Below are 19,837 nucleotides of genomic sequence, written 5' to 3' on the forward strand. Positions count from 1 at the left end.
GGACAGAAAACAGACTGGAAGTACTTGTATGTCAGGATAATTAGTCTAAGAGGTACATGAATCATTTGAAAAGGAAATGTCAGGGAAGGCACCACAGGGATAAATGTTAGATTTGGTCTTATTTACATAATTGTTAATTAGGCTGAATAGAGTTCCAGAAACAGTAGAGGGAACTGAGCCATTTCCTGTGAGCCTGTAGTAGACTGAATGTTTGTGCCTTCACCAAATCCATAGGTTAAAATCCTAACTTCATATATGATTTTTGGAAATGGGGGTTCAGGAATGAGAGTAGGAGGCCTGCAGACATAGTTCAGTAGGTAAGAGAACTCACTCACAAGCACGAGGACCTCAAGTAGGATCCCAGTACCCATGTAAAATCCTGCCATGACCAAACACAGTATAACACCAGAGCTGGTGGGGTGGGGTTGGGGTGGAGAGATAGGAGATCACTTGGGTCTGATGGCCACCAGCCTAGCTCTGGGTTCAGTAAAAGACTGTCTCAAAAACTGGGGTAGAGAGTGGTAGCTTTGGCTTCCAAGCGTGTGGTATGTGTTCTCTCAATCTCTGTCTCTCTTGCTCTTGTCTGTCTGTCTCTCTCTGTCTCTCTGTCTCTCTGTCTCTCTGTCTCTCTCTCTCTCACACTCACACACACACACACACACACACACACACACACACACGAGGAGGGAGTGCCAAGGGAGGAAGAGGTGGCCTTCCAGCCTCACACTGTGCTTCCAGAGCTATGAAAAGTTTTGTTGTTTAGGCTATCAAGCTGTAGTATTTTGGTTTCAGCAGTCACAGCTAAGACAGAGCCCCTCAGTTTTAAATGAAAGGATTTACAGCCTAGATGCTAACAATGCAGCCTAGCTCTGGTAGATGTGCATTTGACCTTGGATCTGCCACTTACTGGACGTTTGATTTTAGGCAAAGTAGTTAAGTCTGTGATTCAGGTCACTCAGGAGCATGGTTGGAATAGCTGTATTGGCTATCTTGGAGGACTGCACTGTGCATTAATGAGACAATGCACATAAAGTACCTGCTTGGCCCACAGCACCCCAGGGATGTTAAGGGAAGGTAAGAATATAATCACATTAGAATTCAAGGGGCCAACTTTGGCAAAGTCAAAAGCTAACTGAAAATCATCTTGACAGATGCTGAACTCTGGAAAACTAGTTGTGGGAACAAGACCCTTTTCTGTTGGATTGCTGGTCAAAGTTAATTCCCATTCCCAGACCCCAAAGCAAGCCTTGTAACTCAGCCTAAGTGAAAGAAAATTTGGAGGTGGACTTAATGATTGATGAGAGGGAGCAAAACTGTACAGTGGGGGGCGGGGCTCTGTCATCCTGTCTCAAACTAGGCAGTGCTACCCGCTGACCTCACAGGTGATCTTCCTTGAGAGTACTTATGACAGATTCACAGAAGCTGGAGATTCTGATTTTATTATAGAATGAAAACAGGAGAGCTTTTGAGCATTGTGACCTAAGAAGACTCTGAAACCTTTGTATTTTAGATGTGGGGGCAGGAACTGGAAGCAGGTGCAAGGCAGTATAGATGAACAGTGTTAAACAGAATTTCACCTTTAGACCTTTCATTGCATTTCTTTGGCAAAGTTAAAATTCATAACTGCCCGTGCACATCTAGAAACTTACACGCTCAATCAATATTTTCATCAAAAAGCCACTGCATATGTGTTCATGAATGATGTCACTCATGTTGTCTGTACCACAGTGGAATGGTCTTGATTTGGCAAGAAAGGACTGAGCCAGCTACCTGGAGACTTGGATGGTTTTCATTTACCTAGACACAGAGAAAGACAAGCTAAAACTGCCCACTCTCTCAGAAAGGACTACAGCAAAACCAAGTATGGTGAATGGGTGTGTCGTAGTTCCTATTCCTGTTGCTGTGATACAACATCCTGAAGAAAGCAACTTGAGGAAGGCGTGGTTGGTTTTAGTTCACAGTTGGAAAGTAAAGTCCATCATGGTAGTTAAGTCCTGATACCCAGAGCTTGAGGCAGCTACTCGCCCACAGTCAGAAAGCAGGGAGTGATGAGTGCATCTGCTCACTTCTATTTTTATACAGTCTAGGATTCTATCACAGGTAATGGTCCCAGTAAACCCAGTAATCAAGAGGGCAGTCTCTCAGGTGATTAGCAATTTCATCCAGTTTACAGTTGAGATGAAGTGTCATAGATGTAGCATAACCAGCAACCAGATAGGGCAGGCTAAACATCAAAAACACATTGTCTCAGAGTTTGGGAGCTAGAAGTATATAATCACTGGGTTGATGACTTCTGAGGGTCTAGTCCATGCCTCTCTTCTAGCATCTCATGGTTTGCTGGCCATCTGTGACATTCTTTCGCTTTTGGACTCGTGATCCCAATCTCTGTTATTATCATCCTATGATGTTCTTCCTGCATGTGTACCTGTGTCTAAACTAAGGATATCTCCTTTAATTTGTATATCAGGTGGGATTTGGGGATTTAGCTCAGTAGTAGAGTGCTTGCCTAGCAAGTACAAGGTGCTGGGTTCGATCCTCAGCTCAAAAAAAAAAAATTTATACCAGTCATATTGAATTAAGTCAATCTAATAAATCCCCTGTATATATTTGCTGTTTGTTTATTTCATTCTGTCAGTTCTGTTCCTTTAGAGAACCCTAACTAATACAGATGGCTTTTATGTAGGTGCTGGGGATTCAAATTCAGGTCCTGTTGTTTATATAGCAAGTACTCCTACTCACTGAGCATCTCTCCTGCACCCAAAAGGAGAATTTTAAAGTTAAGCATATATGCTAACCATTGTAAGATAATAATGATGCTTTGATGTATACCTCTGTCATCATCATTTGTATCTTTTACAATGCAGATACATGTATCCATGCAAATAGGATTTGCTAGTAGAGTGGAAGTTTACCTTTTCATTCCCTTAACCTATCTAGTCATCCCAGACATCTATATTTGAACTGTATGCCTCAGTTGTGACTATGCACATTGACTTAGGGTTTCTATTGCTGTCATAAAACACAAGCACCAAAAGCAACTTGAGGAAGAAAGTGTTTATTTCATCTTATATTTCCACATAACCAGTCCATTGCTGGGGGATGTTAGGTCAGGAACTCAAACAGAGTAGACATCTGGAGGCAGAAACTGAAGCAGAAGCCATGAAGGAGTGCTGCTTACTGGTTTGCTTGCTTACTCTGCTTTCTTATACAATCCAGGACCACCTGCCCAGGAATGGCACTTCCCACAGTGGCCTGGACCCTCTCACATTGACCATTAGTCAACGCATTGCCCCACAGACTTGCCTACAAGCCAATCTTATAGAGACATTTTCAAAAAAAAAAAAAGATTCCCTTTTCTCATGTAAGTTTAGGTTCATGTCAAGCTGACAAACCAGCCAGCACACACATTGACTTAGTTTTGATTCCAAGCTGTCAAAGTCACTGGGCTTTCCGATCTGCATTATGAAAATAAGTTCTTTATGGAAGCAGGACTTAACTACATATCGTATTTTCAGATCTCTGTGCCCTTGTACTCTACGGAGAGAGGGCTATTGCATAAAGGAACAGTCCAATTGATGTTTCTTCATAGGCTGCACTTCTTTGCCTGCTCCAAACACACAGAACTGATTAAAAGCTAAAAAGAGAAAATTAAAAAGTCAAATCATTTTCCCCCAGCCCCACTTAAAAAATCACATATTGCTCTGGGCCAGAGACAAACTCAAAGCAAGTGTGAAGCTGAAAACCATGTGTGCTCCAGTGCTATCACATGGGCAATGGCTTAGCTCTTCTTATGTGCACCAGAACGGGGCAAGCTGAGTGTGGCTTGCTCTTTCAGTACCTGTGCTCTGCGTGAACAGGAGGGAAGACGAGAACTACCGTCCCCTATGGCCTCTCGCTTATATGGAGCCTTGACTCCAGTGACAGAGTTGAACAGATACAAGGTTGTTCTGCCAGGGATGATGTGAGTGGGCACAGTGGCATGAGCAGGGACCATTTGGCAGAGACTCAGACTACCATGGTCATGTCCATTTAAAGCCCAGAGTCACAAGTGGAGGGACAACAGGCAGAAGATTAGAAGCTGTGTACACAAGTCACACATTTCTCGGGGTACCCTACATTGGCCTGTCAGCCTTATACATCAACAGCCAGGCTTTCATTAAGTCAAGTCAAAAGCAATATTTAAAACAAATGCCTCGTATCTTCAAAGGAAGGAATGATGGAGGAACAATAACTGTAAAACAAATAAACCAGCAGGAAAGTGTTAATAGAGGCAGAAATGAAGTATGAGGAGTAGAGAGAAGAAAATAGATTGGAATCTCAGAATCAAGCCATAGATTTATTGGAGCCAAGAGGGGGAGTACATGGGTGCTATGATTCTCAGTTAAGGGAGACACAGATAAGAAGCTGTTGTTGAAAAAGTCCCCCACAATGCAGACAGATAAAATCCTCAGATGGTCATGTAACTGAAATGGAAGAGAAACACAGAAGCTCCACAGAAAGTCCTGATTCTGTTCCAGAACACAATGGAAGGAATGACTGAGCAGTAGTGGCTAGAATTTTTCAGAATTAGAACAGGACCCAAGTCTGTGATTGAGAGCACCCTCTACAAACTGAGCAGAATAAATAAAGATAAATGCATACTCGACCTCATCAGAACCAGACGGTAGGGCCTAAGGGAAAGAGACGTAGCCTTCCAAACTGTCAGGAAGAAGAGACACATTACCTGTGAAGGAATAGCACTAACTGACAGCAGACTTGTCATCATTACTAATAGGTACCAGGAAATACTTTCAAAGTGCTGAGCTGAAACAACCATAAGCCCACAGTTTTGTGCACTGCCAAATTACTTAAGTGTGAGGGCCTTTAGAAATGGAAATGCTGGGATGGTTTGCCTGCCACAGACTTTTATTTTCAATAATAAAAAACAAAATCAATCAAACTATTCAAGCATATTCAGCACAGAGAGCAAAGGAGAAAACCAGGTGCTATATGGTAACAGCCAAATGACCCAGGTGTCACTGATGTGTCCCCCATCCTATGATCTACTGGGATGTAGTTTTTAGGGGGTCAGACCTAGTGCGAGGAAGTTGTGTCATTGGGAAAGTTCCTTGAAAGATACTGGGACTCCAGCCCTTCCTGTCTCTCTCTTTGTCTTCTGGCTGCCGTGAGGTGGGCAGCTTACTTTTTTACTTTCTCCTACCATAACGTCATACTGTCTTTCATGGGTCCAAAGACGAGGGGGCCAAGCACCTCTGTAATGAGACTTCTGAGACTATGAGCCAAGACCAGCCATCCCTCGTTTTCTCTCTTGTCACAGAAGGGAAATGTAAGAAGGGCATCAATACCTAGAGAGGCTGGAGGTTTTACTCTGCTTGCAGATTGGCTTCATGGACGTGAACAAAATGCCAGGGAAGTGCTCCTGAGCAGAGGACGCCTTTGCTCTCAGCAGAGGCAGCAGGAGTGTCCTCCTCACATGGGTTGTCCATCCCTAACCCCATGAGCAAGCTGTAGAGCAGGGTTGTGAAAGCCCTGACACTGAGGGACCGCCATCTATTTCAGTTGTTCGCTTTCTGTCCCTTGTTTTCTTCTCCATTATTGAGATGTGATATTGTTACCAGACTTCCACTTTCATTCCCATACACTGCCACTGTCATTCTGCTGAGGAAACAGATCTGTTCTTCCCACCCCATCTCACCCCAGGAGCGACTGCAGGTATCTTCCAAGGACCTGTGCTATGCAAGCTGGCAGTGTAGCTCAATGGCAGAGCACTTGCCTAAGTTATCTGGTGTGCATGAGACCATGAGTGTGATCCCAGCACCATACACACAACCAGACCTTGGTGAGGATAGTGCCACACCATTGCTCCTTAATGATATTCTGGAAGGGCTGTGATCAGTGTAAGACTTCATATTTTCTCCTTGTCAGCTTTCTTCTGGTTGGATTAATTTAAACACTATTCTAATAGTTGTCCCTCTGGGACAGAAGAAGCTGTGAAATGTATATGATACGGGCATGTACCAGGCTGCCCTGAATATTCATGTCTGTCTGCTCATACAGAGACCAGTGCAGGTGTTTGTTCAATGGCTGTTGGTTAACACAAACACTCACAGCTAGTCGAAGAGCAGAGAGTGTTTATGAAATGCTCGTCCACAAATGGGACATCTGCTCCTGTCCTTTCCCCCACAAACTTAGGGAGCTTGTTGAAAGAGGGGGCAGAACTATAAGAGCCCAAGGTTAGGGAAGACTGCAATGAAACCTCTCCCAAACTTGACAGGCTTGCTGTTCTCATGAACTCACGCAGCTGCTGCCTATACTAGGCTGGGTTAGCCGGTATTCTGGCAGGGGAGAGAAGTTCATGAGTCCCACCCCTTGTTGAGGAGCTATACACAGTTAATAGCGCCTAGTTTTCTTTAAGGCTTGACCTTTGATAGGTTGGCCATACTCTGGTGGATGGCTCTATACCCATGAGTATAGGAGCAACTCAACCTGGGGGAACAGGGCAGAGTTGGGAGGATGGGGGGGGGGTGGATATGGGAGGTATGAGGATGAATATGATTAAAATACATTGTACACATGTATGAAATTCTTAAAGAGTTCATATCCAAAGTACAGTCATTTAGTGATTCTACTCAGGTTCCTAAATAATACAAAAATCTTCATTTTCTTCAACAACCCCTTTCCAACACTCGTGTTCTTTAAGGCTGTTGTCCTGAGTTTTATTTAAGAGCATACAGAAAGCAAGTTGTTTATCTCAAGTTAATTTTAAAGATCTTGATTTTTAATTATTCATACACACATGTCTGTGTGTAGCTTTGCACATGTGAGTGCAGGTGCCTGTGAACGGAAGAGGGTGTGAGATCTCTGGTGCTGAGTTGCAGGTGACCGTGAACTCCCTATGCGAGTGCTGGGGAAACAAAGTTGGGTTCTCTCAGCTACTGAGGACAGAATGAGCCATTGCGTACCTAACAGCACAGATGAAAAGAAAATGAAGCAAAACTGATAGAATTACCGTGAAAAGTTTATGAAGTGACAGTAGTGTGTAATTTTATTGTTGTCTATTATTGCAAACAAGAAAAATCCAGCACATAAAGTATGAAAGGGATGTAGATTTGAACTGTGCAATGAAGAGGAGGAGTGGTGTGTGTGTGTGTGTGTGTGTGTGTGTGTGTGTGTGTGTAAAACTAAAACTCCATGTCAAAATGAAGCTGGTCAAGTCTCCAAGCACACTGAAAACATGTGCAGACTTGACCATGTTCTGGTATAGAGCAAGTTTCAACAAAACCAGGAATAATTACTGTCTATTTTTAATGTCAATGTAATTAATTTGAAATTAGCAATAGAGTTATTTTTAAAACTGGAGGATAGTTCCATGATAGCTGGGATTTGATCCTCAGTAAGAAATATATCTATATTTATACTTAGGTAAATACTTCATAATAGATGTAAATATTTAAATGCAAGTATTTGAAAACTAAAAGAATTTATTGCCATGTAAAGTAAAAAAATAGTGTTATAAAATAAAAATATTTCAAGCTGAACAATGAACTGTTCAGTATATCTAAATAGGTTTTAGAGAGACATGTTCATATTTAAGGGGAAGAAAGTCTTTAAAGGCATGAATTAATCTTTCACATAGAAAAAGAACAGATGGGAACCAATGAAACAAGAAGATAAGAGAAACCGAACCAGACAGTACATGCCTGCACTTGAGGCTCAAGCTTGAAGCTACCTAGCTACAGATGAAACTCTTTCTAAAAACAGAGAGAGACAAATGATTGAGATTTAAAAAAAAAAAAAAAAAAACTGCCCACATTTTCATTTATGTCCCATTTAATGCATGGTGCCTGGAAATTGAACTCTTGATTCCCCCAAATCTGGGGAGTGTATTCCTAGATGAATCAGCCTTTGATAAAGAGGGGGGGGACTGGGATAAGGTAAATAGACTTGGGGTGGAAGTTACTGAGGAAGTGTGTTCTGATGCTTTCCTGTCTCAAAGAAAGCAAGGAAGGAAGCAGCATCCTCTTCAGAAGCTGAGCTCATGTAGCCCAGATAGCATGGAGAACTGCTACTTGGAGATTCCAAACTGGATTCAAATAGAGTTCAAAGGGCTTTTATCAGAGGGTGCTAGGCTGCACAGATGGGCAAAGCGTAGTATCCTAGAAGACAGTGAAACATGAACTCAAGAGGCACCAAATGGGGCCAGGAAAGCATACAACTCCTTGATCTCCCTGCTCTGCACGAAGCAAGGATGAACAGCATTCTCAGAAGTGCTAAGCACCAGTAGTTGGCTGAGCAGTAATTGTCTAATGAAAAGGATTTTGTTCCAATCCCATTATAAACAGCAACCATTATATAAAATCAGGACGAGCAGGTATGTGTCATGAATGCCTGATACTATTGTGTGAGTCTTTAAGTCACTGTGTAAAGGGCCAACTCCAGATCACACAGTTCTGCCTCTTGAAATTCAAGTCATAGCTTTTAATTAGTTTTTTTGTTTAGACCCTTTGATTTCATTTTCTATTCTTCATGTGGTTGTGTATATGAATGTTTTCACATGTGTAGTCCCGAGATTGATGTCTAGAATCATCCTCCATCGCTCCTTCATCTTATTCATTGAGTCAGGGCCTTTAAATGAAATCCAGAGCTCTCCAATGCGGCTAGCCTTACTAGCCAGCTTGCTGTGGGCCCTGGCTCCACCAGGCTAGATTATGGGCTAGCACACCCTCCCAGCACTTCTGTGTGATTCTGCTCTTCATACTTGTACTGAAGGAGCTTTAGCCAGTGAGCCATTTCCCCAGCCTGTTTTAATTCTTCACTGCTTGGGTGTGGTCTGCTCTGTGAAAGCCAGTGGTGAGAGGAGCTTCTTACTCTTATATTTAACCATTGGAGATGCTCCTAAAATTGTACAGCTAAATCTGGTGGCTGCTGCCAGCTTGTAGAGGATACCTACTTTGGCTAAGGAAGTTCCCTTCTGTCTCTAATTTGTCGATTGTTTTCCTTTATAATGAATTAATAATGAATTTATCAAATACATCCTCCTTATGAAATAATCATGGGTTGTTTTTCTTTGCATATTAATTGGTTTTGGCTTAAAGTCACTCCTGTAATTTTAGAATAATCCTTCTTTGGCCATCTTGAAACTTTATATTAATATACATTTTAACTGTATTTACTAATGTTGTGAAGACAGGATTCTTCATGTAGGCTGAAACATAAATTGACAGACAATTTTCTTAGGAATTGTGCTGTGCTTGTCTGATCTTGTCTTTAAACCTCATAAAATATGTTGAGCTTACCTCCTCTGTTTTATGAAATGCTTTATATACAGAAAGCAGTTCTTTTACCTTAAACACCCGATAAAACCATACTGAGAACCATCAGTCTAACTTTTTGGTGTAAAGAGATTTGAAAAATGACTTCATTTGAGCCATAGTTGCTAGTGTGGATTTTCTGTCATGAGCAGATATTGTCTGTTTAATCCAAGTTTTTGAAAAATGTAGTTACAGTTCTGGATGTGGAGAACCTACAAATAGGTAGAAGCTTTTAGGAACTCAATCCTAGAACAACGACCAGTGATCTTTCTTTCTTTTTTTCTTTCTTTCTTTCTTTCTTTCTTTCTTTCTTTCTTTCTTTCTTTCTTTTTCTTTCTTTCCTTCCTTCCTTCCTTCCTTCCTTCCTTCCTTCCTTTCTCTCTCTCTCTCTCTCTCTCTCTCTCTCTCTCTCTCTCTCTCTCTCTCTGATGAACGCCAAAGCCAGAGTCTGATTCTTTTTTTTCCACATATATATTTTTTACTAAGAGATTTTCTGTTCATTTTACATACCAATCACAGGTTCCCTGCCCTTTCCCCTCCTGCCCCTGAGCCTTGCCCCCCAAACCACCCCCCATTCCCACCTCCTCCAAGGCAAGGTCACCCCATGGGGAGTCAACAGAGCCTGGTATATTCAGTGGAGGCAGGTATAAGCCCCTCCCCCCTGCACCAAGGCTATGCTCTAGGCTCCAAATAGCAGGCTCATGCACTAGGGACAGGTCCCAATCCCACTGCCTGGGAGCCCCCTAAACAGTTCAAGCTAAACAACTGTCTTGCTTATCCAGAGGGACTAGTCCAGTACCATGGGGACTCCTCAGCCATTCCTATCCCAAGGAGTTGGCTTCCTATGATGATGAAACCTTCCTACCCCAATTAACCTGACCAAGATAACCTTTCTCGAATATGCCAGGTGATTCTAAATCTCATCTGTTTGACAATTGAGAGTAACCATGGAAAGAAGGTTTCTTGTAGGCCCCACATGTAACTGGTCTTTGAATTTTGATCTACTCTGACAATCCTTCTGTGTTTAGGATATTTAATTTATGTACTTGGATTAGTAGGGACCAAAATTGTTATTATTTTCTATTTGTTGATTTTGTTTTTCATCTATCTTTACAGCCTTTTGTGATTCTGTGTTTTCTGGCCTCCAGACCCCTTTCCCTTTTTTTTTTTTTTTTTTTTTTTTTTTTTTTTTGGTGGGAAGGGAGGCACTGTTGAGACAGTATCTGCCGTGCAGCTCTAGGTGAACTCCAGTTCACTATCCTCATGTGCCTAGGGCCATGGGAGTATACAGGAGGTGACCACTAGTATTTAACAAGTCGACCCACCAATGAATAAATAACTCTCCGATGGGATCCCCACCTGGCAAGGCTGTGGGGTCACTGACCAGCTGTTCCTGTCTAAGTTCTCTCTTGTCACTGCATTTCTTCCCTAACGACAGCCATGGAGAGTCTCCCCACTGCTTGTGTGTTTTCTTCGAGAAAATATTCCATCTTCTGGGCACACATATAGCTGTGGATGGTCAGAAAGATGATTTCTGTTTAAGCTGTATATAATTCTGATGAATAGAAATAATACTAGAATATTTTTCATAACTGACATAGGAAAATAACAGTATTCTCAGTCACAAAGACAGCCTTTTACACATTTTGCTAGACTTTAAAACAAATTCAAAACAGAATGACTGCCCCTGAAGACAAATACACAAGGAGTCTGATTCTTACAAGTGCTCTACCACTGACCCACTCACCATCCCCACCCAAGTAGTTTGGTGGTTAAGCACCTGGAGACTCATCCACATCTTGGGAAACATGGGTCTGCAGTTGTCATTATTTACAAAGTAGAGTTGAACTCCTGTTGATGAGCACTAGGTGTCCTGTTGATACCTGCCAGTTAGTAAAATAACTGCTCCCTATCTTAGTCTCCTTTGCTGTTCCTGTGATAAAATACCCTAACAAAAGCAACTTAAGGGGAGAAGGGTTTGTTTGCGCTCACCCTTAAAGGATACAGCCCATCATGAAGGGGGAGTCAAGGTGGAGGAAGCTCCAAGCAGCTGCTAACATCAAATCCACAATCAGGCGCAGAGTGCACAGCTCCTTTCTCCATTTTATACAGCCCAGGCTCAAAGCCAGGGAAGAGAAATAGTCCTGCTCACATTAGCAGGTCCTCCTACTTAACACAATGAAGGTAATTCTCCACAGATGCCCAGAGGCCCATCTCACAGGTGATTCTAGATTCATTCAATTTGGCAACACCAATCTTCATACTCCATTTAGTTAATTTTGTACTTTAGATTTACATTTATTAGCTTCAAAATAAATTATAAAGCAGTTAGTTGTGTGGGCTGTTACTTTTCAATGGTAAGTTTTGAAGCTATATTTATTATAATCTGTATATTTTACATATGGGGGAGTTATTCTTCCTGACGTGTCAATATATTGGCTTGGCCACAGGCTGCTAGCCCAGATGCTTTGTTGGGGTACCTTCCCCCATATCTCTGTGACCTCGCCTCTCATCAGAACTCAGGAAGGGTGGTACTTGAGGTTGGACCCATTGAAGAGAAGATTTTATGGCAGCCCTTGTAGTCACAGACTCTCGTCTCCCTAAGTTCCATTGGCTCTTAAAAGAAGAGTGAGGACAATAAAAGAGAAAGCCTCATGCATAGCCACAGAAGTGCCATCTGCTCCCCTTGTCCCTGGGTTGTGACCACAGCATCCTGACTTCCCTCCAGGGAGAGAAAGCATGGGGAGCTTCTGAGGATCCAGGGTGTTCTGCAGAGAGCAGCCACTTCAGCTCTATCTCACTTGTTTGAAATGTGTGTTCTGAACTGACTCATTTGTTTGACAACTTTATTGACATTTCAAGTTCAATATCACTTATGTATGAATCTTTAGTTCTTCAGAGATTATGCTATTTAAAAATTTTACGTTTCTTCTAATCAATGATTCACCAAAGGATTTGTAGTAATAGCAGATTTAGTGTAAGTCAATTTATACATCTGCCCATCTAGAAAATGTACAGTCTTAGCAGGTATTCCTGTAACATTTCCTAGTTACATGCTGCAGTGTTTCTCATTGAGGTATTACTTATAGACTAAAGTCTATGTATGTGTCTATATATATAATTATGATATACATACATAAAGGAATGAGTACAAATGCAGCATCTTCAAAGCATGTGTAGCTAACTTTAAATATTTAATATGATGAATGACTGAACTGTTAAAGCAAGAATAAGTGGAATAAAATGGGGGAAATGACACATTTGTGTTTATCACATTTTTAAAACATAATTAAAAAATAATCTCTAAATGATGACTTATCAGAGTAGGCCCTAGTTTTCATAATTAGAAATTATAACAAAGAATGGCTTTACTAATTGAAATCTCAGTTTTGACAAGCCCTTATTTCCCTATTAAGATGGTTCCTGAAAGTACCACAAGAAGTTAATGAATCCCATGTTAATTACATTTGAACTCTTTTTTTTTCCCTCGGGTAGTCAAATGAAAAAAACTGAAACACAACACATTCAAAATGCTTTTTAGTAAATTGACCATTAGGACAAAGTAAATATAATAATATATGGTAGTGTTATACATGAATGTGGTAAGACTCTGTAGCATTCAAACTAGAATTTACTAATTTTGAACATTGATTTGTCTTTTAAATTCATTTTGCTTTTGAAAATTCAAACATAAAGTAATGTTTTATAAGTATTTCCTAATTGCCCAACTGAAATCTTCCATGAAAAGATATATTCTCAGCAACTAACAAGTTTGTGTTTTTTCTTCTCTCATTTTGTTAGCCTCTTAGCAAGTACCCCGCTGTGTTCAATGACATTTCATTCTGGCTGCCCCCCGAGAATTACACGGAGAATGATTTCTATGACATCGTCCGAACAGTTGGAGGAGACCTAGTGGAAAAGGTTGATCTTATAGACAAGTTTGAACATCCAAAGTAAGTGAAAAGCTTTCCAATTTTATCCCTTACCATCTCTGTGTGACAAATGGGACCTGGAGACTCACAACAGAGTTTCTCTAAAACCCAGTGTGCCAATGCACAATGTCTTCTGAATTTGTGCTGGAAATGAGGAGGGTGTATGTGAAAAGTTGCATCAGTCCTCTCAGAAGATTTCCTAAAATGCATCCTTGCCCTTTTCTGCCTTGGTAAAGAAAGTGCATGAAGCAAAATGTTTGAAAGGTACTTTGTTTGAGAGGTAGTTTCTAGCCACACCACCACCGTCCAGGGGCAGAGTTGATGTGCCGGGAAGGAAGTCGGGGAAGCAAACCGTAGTGCACATTTAGAAGTGACACAGGATCCACTGTGGGTCTTCATTCTCACTGTGCTCCCACCAGTGTCTCCTCTGAGTTTGCTGTCTTGTGGGAAAGGCACATATTAAATACATAACCACACACGTGCAGTCTCATCCATCAAAGAGCTCGTGCCAGCTGGGGGATTGGATCAGCTCTTGAAGATATTGAAGGTAAGCAGATAAACATGGTGAGCAATGGCCTAGCAGTACCTGCCTATAATATCCCAGCTGCTCCAGAGACCAAGGCAGGAGGATTGCAAGTTCAAAGTCAGTTTGAGCTATAGAGTTCAGGGACAGGCTGGGAACTTAATGAGATAAAAATTTAAAAAGGACTGAGGATTCAGCTCTGTGGTTGAGCATTTACCTAGTATGTGTGAGGTCCAAGGCTCAATCTCTAGTCCCATAGAAAATACTCAGAAAAATGTATGATGAGCAGTCTAGGAATGGGAAAAGAACATTCCAGAAAGCAGACTTGAAAGCTAGGTGTAATAGCTCATGCCTATAATCATAGCACTTGGAAAACTGAGGCAAGAGGATTGCTTTGAGTTCAAAGACAGCCTGGGGTACAGAGTGAGACCCTATCTCAAACTATTTGGAAAAAAAAAAAAACCTACATAAAACAAAATACAAATCAATAGAACCCTCTGTTAGTGGGACAATGACGCATGCAAGATGCTGAAGGCAGCAAAGACATGTGACTAGAAGGTCTATGGGAAGTAAATGAGAAGGGGTGACTCTGAGGCAAAGATGTATCCACAGGATCAGGCAGGGCCAGAAGGTGCAAAGCCTGAGACTTGAATTTTGCATTAGCTGTGATGGAAGCTTCAGAAGTTCATGAACAGGAGAGATCGAGAGATGTTCACCTTCTGGCTCATCCTTCTGCAAAGTCCCTTCTTGACTCCCAGCTGTTGGAGACTTGGATGTTCACTGAGTCTGGCCTAGCACCCCTCCCCACTTCCTGGTCTTCACATTTGTATCACACCCATGTTGTTGCCCTTCCTCTCTACCTTGCTGAACATGTTCCCTCTTTCTGCTTCTCGTTTTGTCTTCTCAGCTCTTCTTTCCCCAGATGAAGGTGTTTGCTACTCTCATTTCCAGCTCTGGTCTCATTTCCCCCATTCTTTAGACGTCCTAAGGTTCATTGTGAAAGGCGGTGTTTGCTCAAAGAGTAACGGAAGCAGTATCTTATGACCCTGTGCGTTTTCAAAACTGGCAGTCTGTTTATAAAAGCCTGTCACTTGGGTCAGACATAATGTATAGTGTTACTCTCTTGACTTCTTGAGTTTAACTTGGTATAAAGAAATCTAAGGCCACATGTGACTGTTTTTGCTTTTGGTCCTAAAGGATTCTTTCGTTATCTAAAAAGCTGGCTCGCTTGCCCAGGATGCCCCTGAGAGGGAACTGGCCCTTGCCCATGTGTGATCTTTCAGAAATGAGATTTGACTCTGCTTTTGCTTTTGGGGAGTTTTCTTAAATTATATCCTTACAGGCTGGTTCTGAGAACATTCCTTATCTGACTCTGTTCCTGTAATTTGTCCCTCTCATCTTTTAATCTCTTTATTTCCACTTCACTTAGTAGGCCCCCTGTCCATGATACTCTCTGGCCTCGTCTGTCTCCCTCCTGTCCACACATCCACACCCATCTTCAGTTACTGCTTTCCCCTTTGTGATGTCCTGAGGGCTCACATCCTCTTCCTCTAATCTCACCACCTCCTCCTTATGTCTGTTTGTTTTGTTTTTTGCTTTTTTTCTGATTTTTCAAGACAGGATTTCTCTGTGTAGCCTTGGCTGTCCTGGGACCCACTGTAGACCAGGCTGGCCTCTAACTCAGAGATCCACCTGCCTGTGCCTCCTGAGTGCTGGGATTAAAGGCATGTGCCACCACTGCCCAGCTTCCCTGTGTCTGCTTTATCACCTTCCTTAAGAGAGAAATTGCTTTTCTCGGTTTTTACAAGTCACTGCAGAGTACTTAGTCAGAAATTGTCTTCATTCCAGAGGCAGCATTCTCTCTTAGTATTTCTTGCTAGCTTTTCTAACACTTTCTCCATCCTTCACTGTGTCCTGATTGATGACCATGTGGTAGAAGTGTGATTGCCTTTCTGCCACTCATTTGAATGCATTGGGTTTCCTAGACCAAGTGCTTGCACAGGCTTGGCAGGGGAGGTTGAGCGTTGGCCAGGGGGAGACTCGGGTCTTCCTTCATGGCAACTTGTTATACCAGTAAGGCTTCTTTTCCCCTCTACTCCCAAGAACCAACTCTTTTTGCAGTACTAGAGAGTGAACCCAGGGCCTTGCACCTCTACCACTGACTTATTTTTGTTTTTTGAGAGGAGGCCTCATTAACTTGCCCAGCCTGGCTTTGAATTCACTCTACTTCAGGCAAATTTGAACTTGGATCTTCCCATCTTGGCCTCCTGGGTGGCTAGGATTACAAACTTACACTGCCAGGTCCAGCTTCATCTTTCATTCTATACTTGTTCAAAACAGATGTACTCTTATTCATCCCAGAGTGGACATTTACTCATGCTTCCTTTGCACCTCAGATTATAAACCTCAGCTCTCGGGTAAAAGCAAAGCTATTTGTTGGGGCCCTTTGAGATAAGCTGTTATATGTGTTTCTTTCCTCCATCCTGTTTGCTTTCTCCTTGATTTCCACATTGGGAACCCGTGCCACTTGCCTTCTAACTTGACTAAGGTGCCTGGCTGAGATGCAATGTCTGGTGCTCTAGCAGCTCTTTTGTACCAAGGTGTGAAGCTGTGAGGAGAGCAGCAGCGTAGAAGCCCCAGCCCTGGCTCCGTCCCCTCAGCTCTAGGTGAGAGTGAAGCGGTTTATTGAAAACAGGCGTATGTGGCTCACACCCAAAGTTAAGCACAGCCCATACCACTGAGGAGCATATCTGAGGAAAGATACTCTTGAACCGTGTTGCTCATTGCGAAGTAATTCTCAAGCTGTCTCACAGGCAGAAGTCATCATGCTTTCTCCAGTTAATATCAAAACAGTTAAGAGTTTTCACTTTGTGGGTCTTCTTGCCTCTCCATACAACCTGATTGCCCCTGAAAAAGCCACCATAGACAGAGTGCACAGCCCAGGCCTGGCTGTGCCTCAAGCCACCCGGGGAGTCAGATTTGGCCTCTAGGCTGCAGTTGCTGACTCAAAACCCCACTCTGAGTCTGAAGCCCTGGCCTGGGGGGTTGTCCTTCCTGAGCACCCTGCACCCCACCCCGTCTCCCCACCAGAAAGCCCCTTGAGTGTCCCGCACCCCTCTCCCTACCAGAAGGCCCCTGGCTGGGTGGCGAGTCAAGGGCTGCGTAGACTGAACTCGCCAGTACCACCCTTGCGCGCTCTCTGCAGACGTAAGTGATGCCACTGCAAAGGCGCACGGACCCTTTCTCTGTCTGACATCCAAACACACACCAACATGAAGAAGCACAAAGGCTGCTCCCGGAGATAAATAAGCGTTGAACAAATTGCATATTGTGTTTTGAACAAGAGCACATCTCAGGATGTCTGAGGGAAACATGATCTACTGAATATGAGGATAATTTCATAATGCTCAACAAATGGAGGAATTTTGTCTCAATTACAGATAACGGTCTGTCCCCTGCAGGAAGATGGATGCATGGCTTAGGAGAAAATGGCATTTGGTTCTAGCTGGTCATTCAGAACCTTCTTCCAGAGGTTCACTGTGATTTCCTCTTTGGGCCTCTTAATGTGCCAAAGGGATTCTGCAGTTCAAAAGTTTAACCTAACAACAAATGCCATAGTGGCCATCCCTTTGTAGGGTCGCTGTCTGGGCCTCTGTGGATTATTGCTCTCTAGGCATGTCCTGTCTAATGAAGGCAAATCATAAGTCATCTTGTATATGCTTTCAGTTCCCTTAGGAGGCATCAATCACCTTTAGCCTCTGAGTTCATGCAGCTTTAAGAATTATAGTGCCAAGTTTATTTTCTTATGCAACACAATTGTTCAAAGTATTTCTAGCCCGGGGTGTGAGAAAGAGTAAAGAGAAGCTGGAAAAACCAGAGCATTTTCTTCAGGCTCACACTCTATTTGGAGATGGCAGCAGGTTATTGTAAATTATCGAGATAAATTATAAAGTAAAATGACCTCCAATAGGATGATTTGGGTTGAGTTTAAGTATTTTTGAGAAAATTAAGATTTTGTTGTTTTTTACGTATTTGGATTGACACTTAAGTGCATGGCGGTAAAACTGCAGGTATCTGACTCATGATGTACACCCCGGTTTTGCTCTTGGACACAAGTCTCTCTGGGACTGCAGTAGTGCCACTGTTCATATGGTCATTTTGAGGTCTTCTGAACCTTGTTGGTCAGAGCTGTGAGGCCAGAGGGATAAATCCTGTCCTGTGAGTCACTCAAGATGAATGTCACTTTTCTTTAGCTTTCTAGAGGTTAAAGCCCCTCTGCAACCTGTCATTTCACTTACTAAGTTGTCATAGAGGATATACCCAAACACTGCCATTTTCACAGGCTTCCAAAGGGGTCTTCACTGGGAGGAGTACGTCCCCAGGGTGGCAGCCTGGCTGTCTTTGGACAGAAGGGATTTATTTACGGATTTAGTTGAATCTTAACTGCAAAGGTGTTGGGAACTGAGGCAGATCTGAAGGGAAGAGACCCTCTACATCTGAACACCTTGACTCTCACTTTTCTTCTTTTTCCCATCAGGCTTGTGTTCAGCTCCCCCAATTCATACATACATGTTAACCTCTGACTCCCTCATGGGCCACAGCTTTCCCTGGGCAATTCTCCATTATTCCAGGGTGGCTCCACTGGGGAGTTCAGTACTACCACCTTGGGGCAGAGTGCTTTGATTGGGCTGCCTTCTAGGGCTCTACACAGTCTGTGGATGCCCATGATAAGGCCAGAATCTGGTGGTGGGCTTGCTGGAGACCACTCATCAAACAGCCAGCTGTTTTGTACTCTCTGGCACAATTTCAAGTTGAAGGGCTGACAGGACAGTTTCTTCAAACTAACGCACAAGCACTGCTTCCCTTCCCTGTCCAGGTTGCTCATGTGCACTCTGTGACCACTCCACATTGGTCACTGCTGTCCCATACTCTTCATTTACACAGGTGCTGTTTTAGGGCGAGAGCTCCTTGAGGCCACTGCATAGTAGACACTGTGTTTGGAATGCTTTTGTCTTCCTGGAACCTGTGCTGAAGTTCACCACTGTCCTGGTACTGAGAGGCAGACCTTTAGAGAAGTGGGCAAGTCCTGAGGCCTTCCCTCATGCATGAGCTTCCTGCCTTCCTAGAGGAGGATTCTGAGTGCCTGTCCTATGCTTCTGATCCATCGCGTTAGGACACAGTCTTGTCTTGATAGCCTTCTGTCCCTCCAGCCCTGTGAGGATGTTTAAGAGGAGCCTCTACAACACCAACAGCACAAGTGTCACCAGATACCAGAGCTGCTGCCATCTCCATCTCATACTTCCCAGAACTGTGAGAAATTACTTTTTTTATTTATGAATTGCCCAGCCTAAGGTATTTTGTTATAAAAGCAAAAATAAACTAAGGCAAGAATAGCTCACTTCTGTCTTCTCTTGGCATTACTCTCCTCACTCAACGTGCTTGAGGAGTGGATAATTAATCTTGTTTCTCAGAAGAGTTCTTAGTGTATGACGTGTTTAGTAGAAGCAGAGGCTAGGTATGTTGTAGAAGCTTCCTAGAACATGTAGTTCGAAGCTGTAGATCAGTCCTGAACTCATGTGTCTAATATTCTGTTCTGAGCTTTCATTTCCTCATCTGCTATTAGAAGTGATTTTTTTTTCCCTTGAGTAGTTGCTTTAAAATAGAACTATGTGTATGAAATACATGGAGATAGTTAGCTATTATTGTTTTGCTTAAAATAAAAAACCAAAACCAGTGCCTTCTAAACCCTCCTGGGGAGTGGATAGCCTGGAGCCTTGGGTTTGGCATCCAGGTCTGTATGACTGCAGGCTCTGGAAGTGAGGAGAAGGACTGGAACTGGAGTCAAACTGTCCAGCCAGTGATGAGCAGTCACCTGCAGCTTGAATGGATTGTTAAATCCACTTTGTGAAGTGGCCTCAGTACTGGACAGTAGAGCTGTGCACCCATGTGGCTATTCCCTGGGTCCAGGGAGGAGCAAATGATGTGGGCAGAGGCAGGTGGGATAAGCTGTCTGGTTTGCTTGTCATTCCTGGTCTTGGATGGACCCGAGTGAGTGCCCTATCTGAACTTAA

The 19,837-nt window shown here is 42.9% G+C and overlaps 1 protein-coding gene across 4 annotated transcripts in view; it reads left to right on the forward strand.

Moving 5' to 3' along the window:
- The window catches only part of Fars2 (phenylalanyl-tRNA synthetase 2, mitochondrial), a 451,555-nt gene that overhangs the window by 303,109 nt on the left and 128,609 nt on the right, over window positions 1-19,837 (forward strand). For all 4 annotated transcript variants that reach the window (XM_036189039.1, XM_036189041.1, XM_036189043.1 and 1 more), the window contains one exon: window positions 13,113-13,264. In XM_036189039.1, the coding sequence (XP_036044932.1) occupies window positions 13,113-13,264 (152 nt within the window). The remainder of the gene's footprint in view (window positions 1-13,112; window positions 13,265-19,837) is intronic.

The sequence above is a fragment of the Onychomys torridus genome, chromosome 5 (genome assembly GCF_903995425.1).
Source record: "Onychomys torridus chromosome 5, mOncTor1.1, whole genome shotgun sequence".
NCBI lineage: Eukaryota > Metazoa > Chordata > Mammalia > Rodentia > Cricetidae > Onychomys > Onychomys torridus.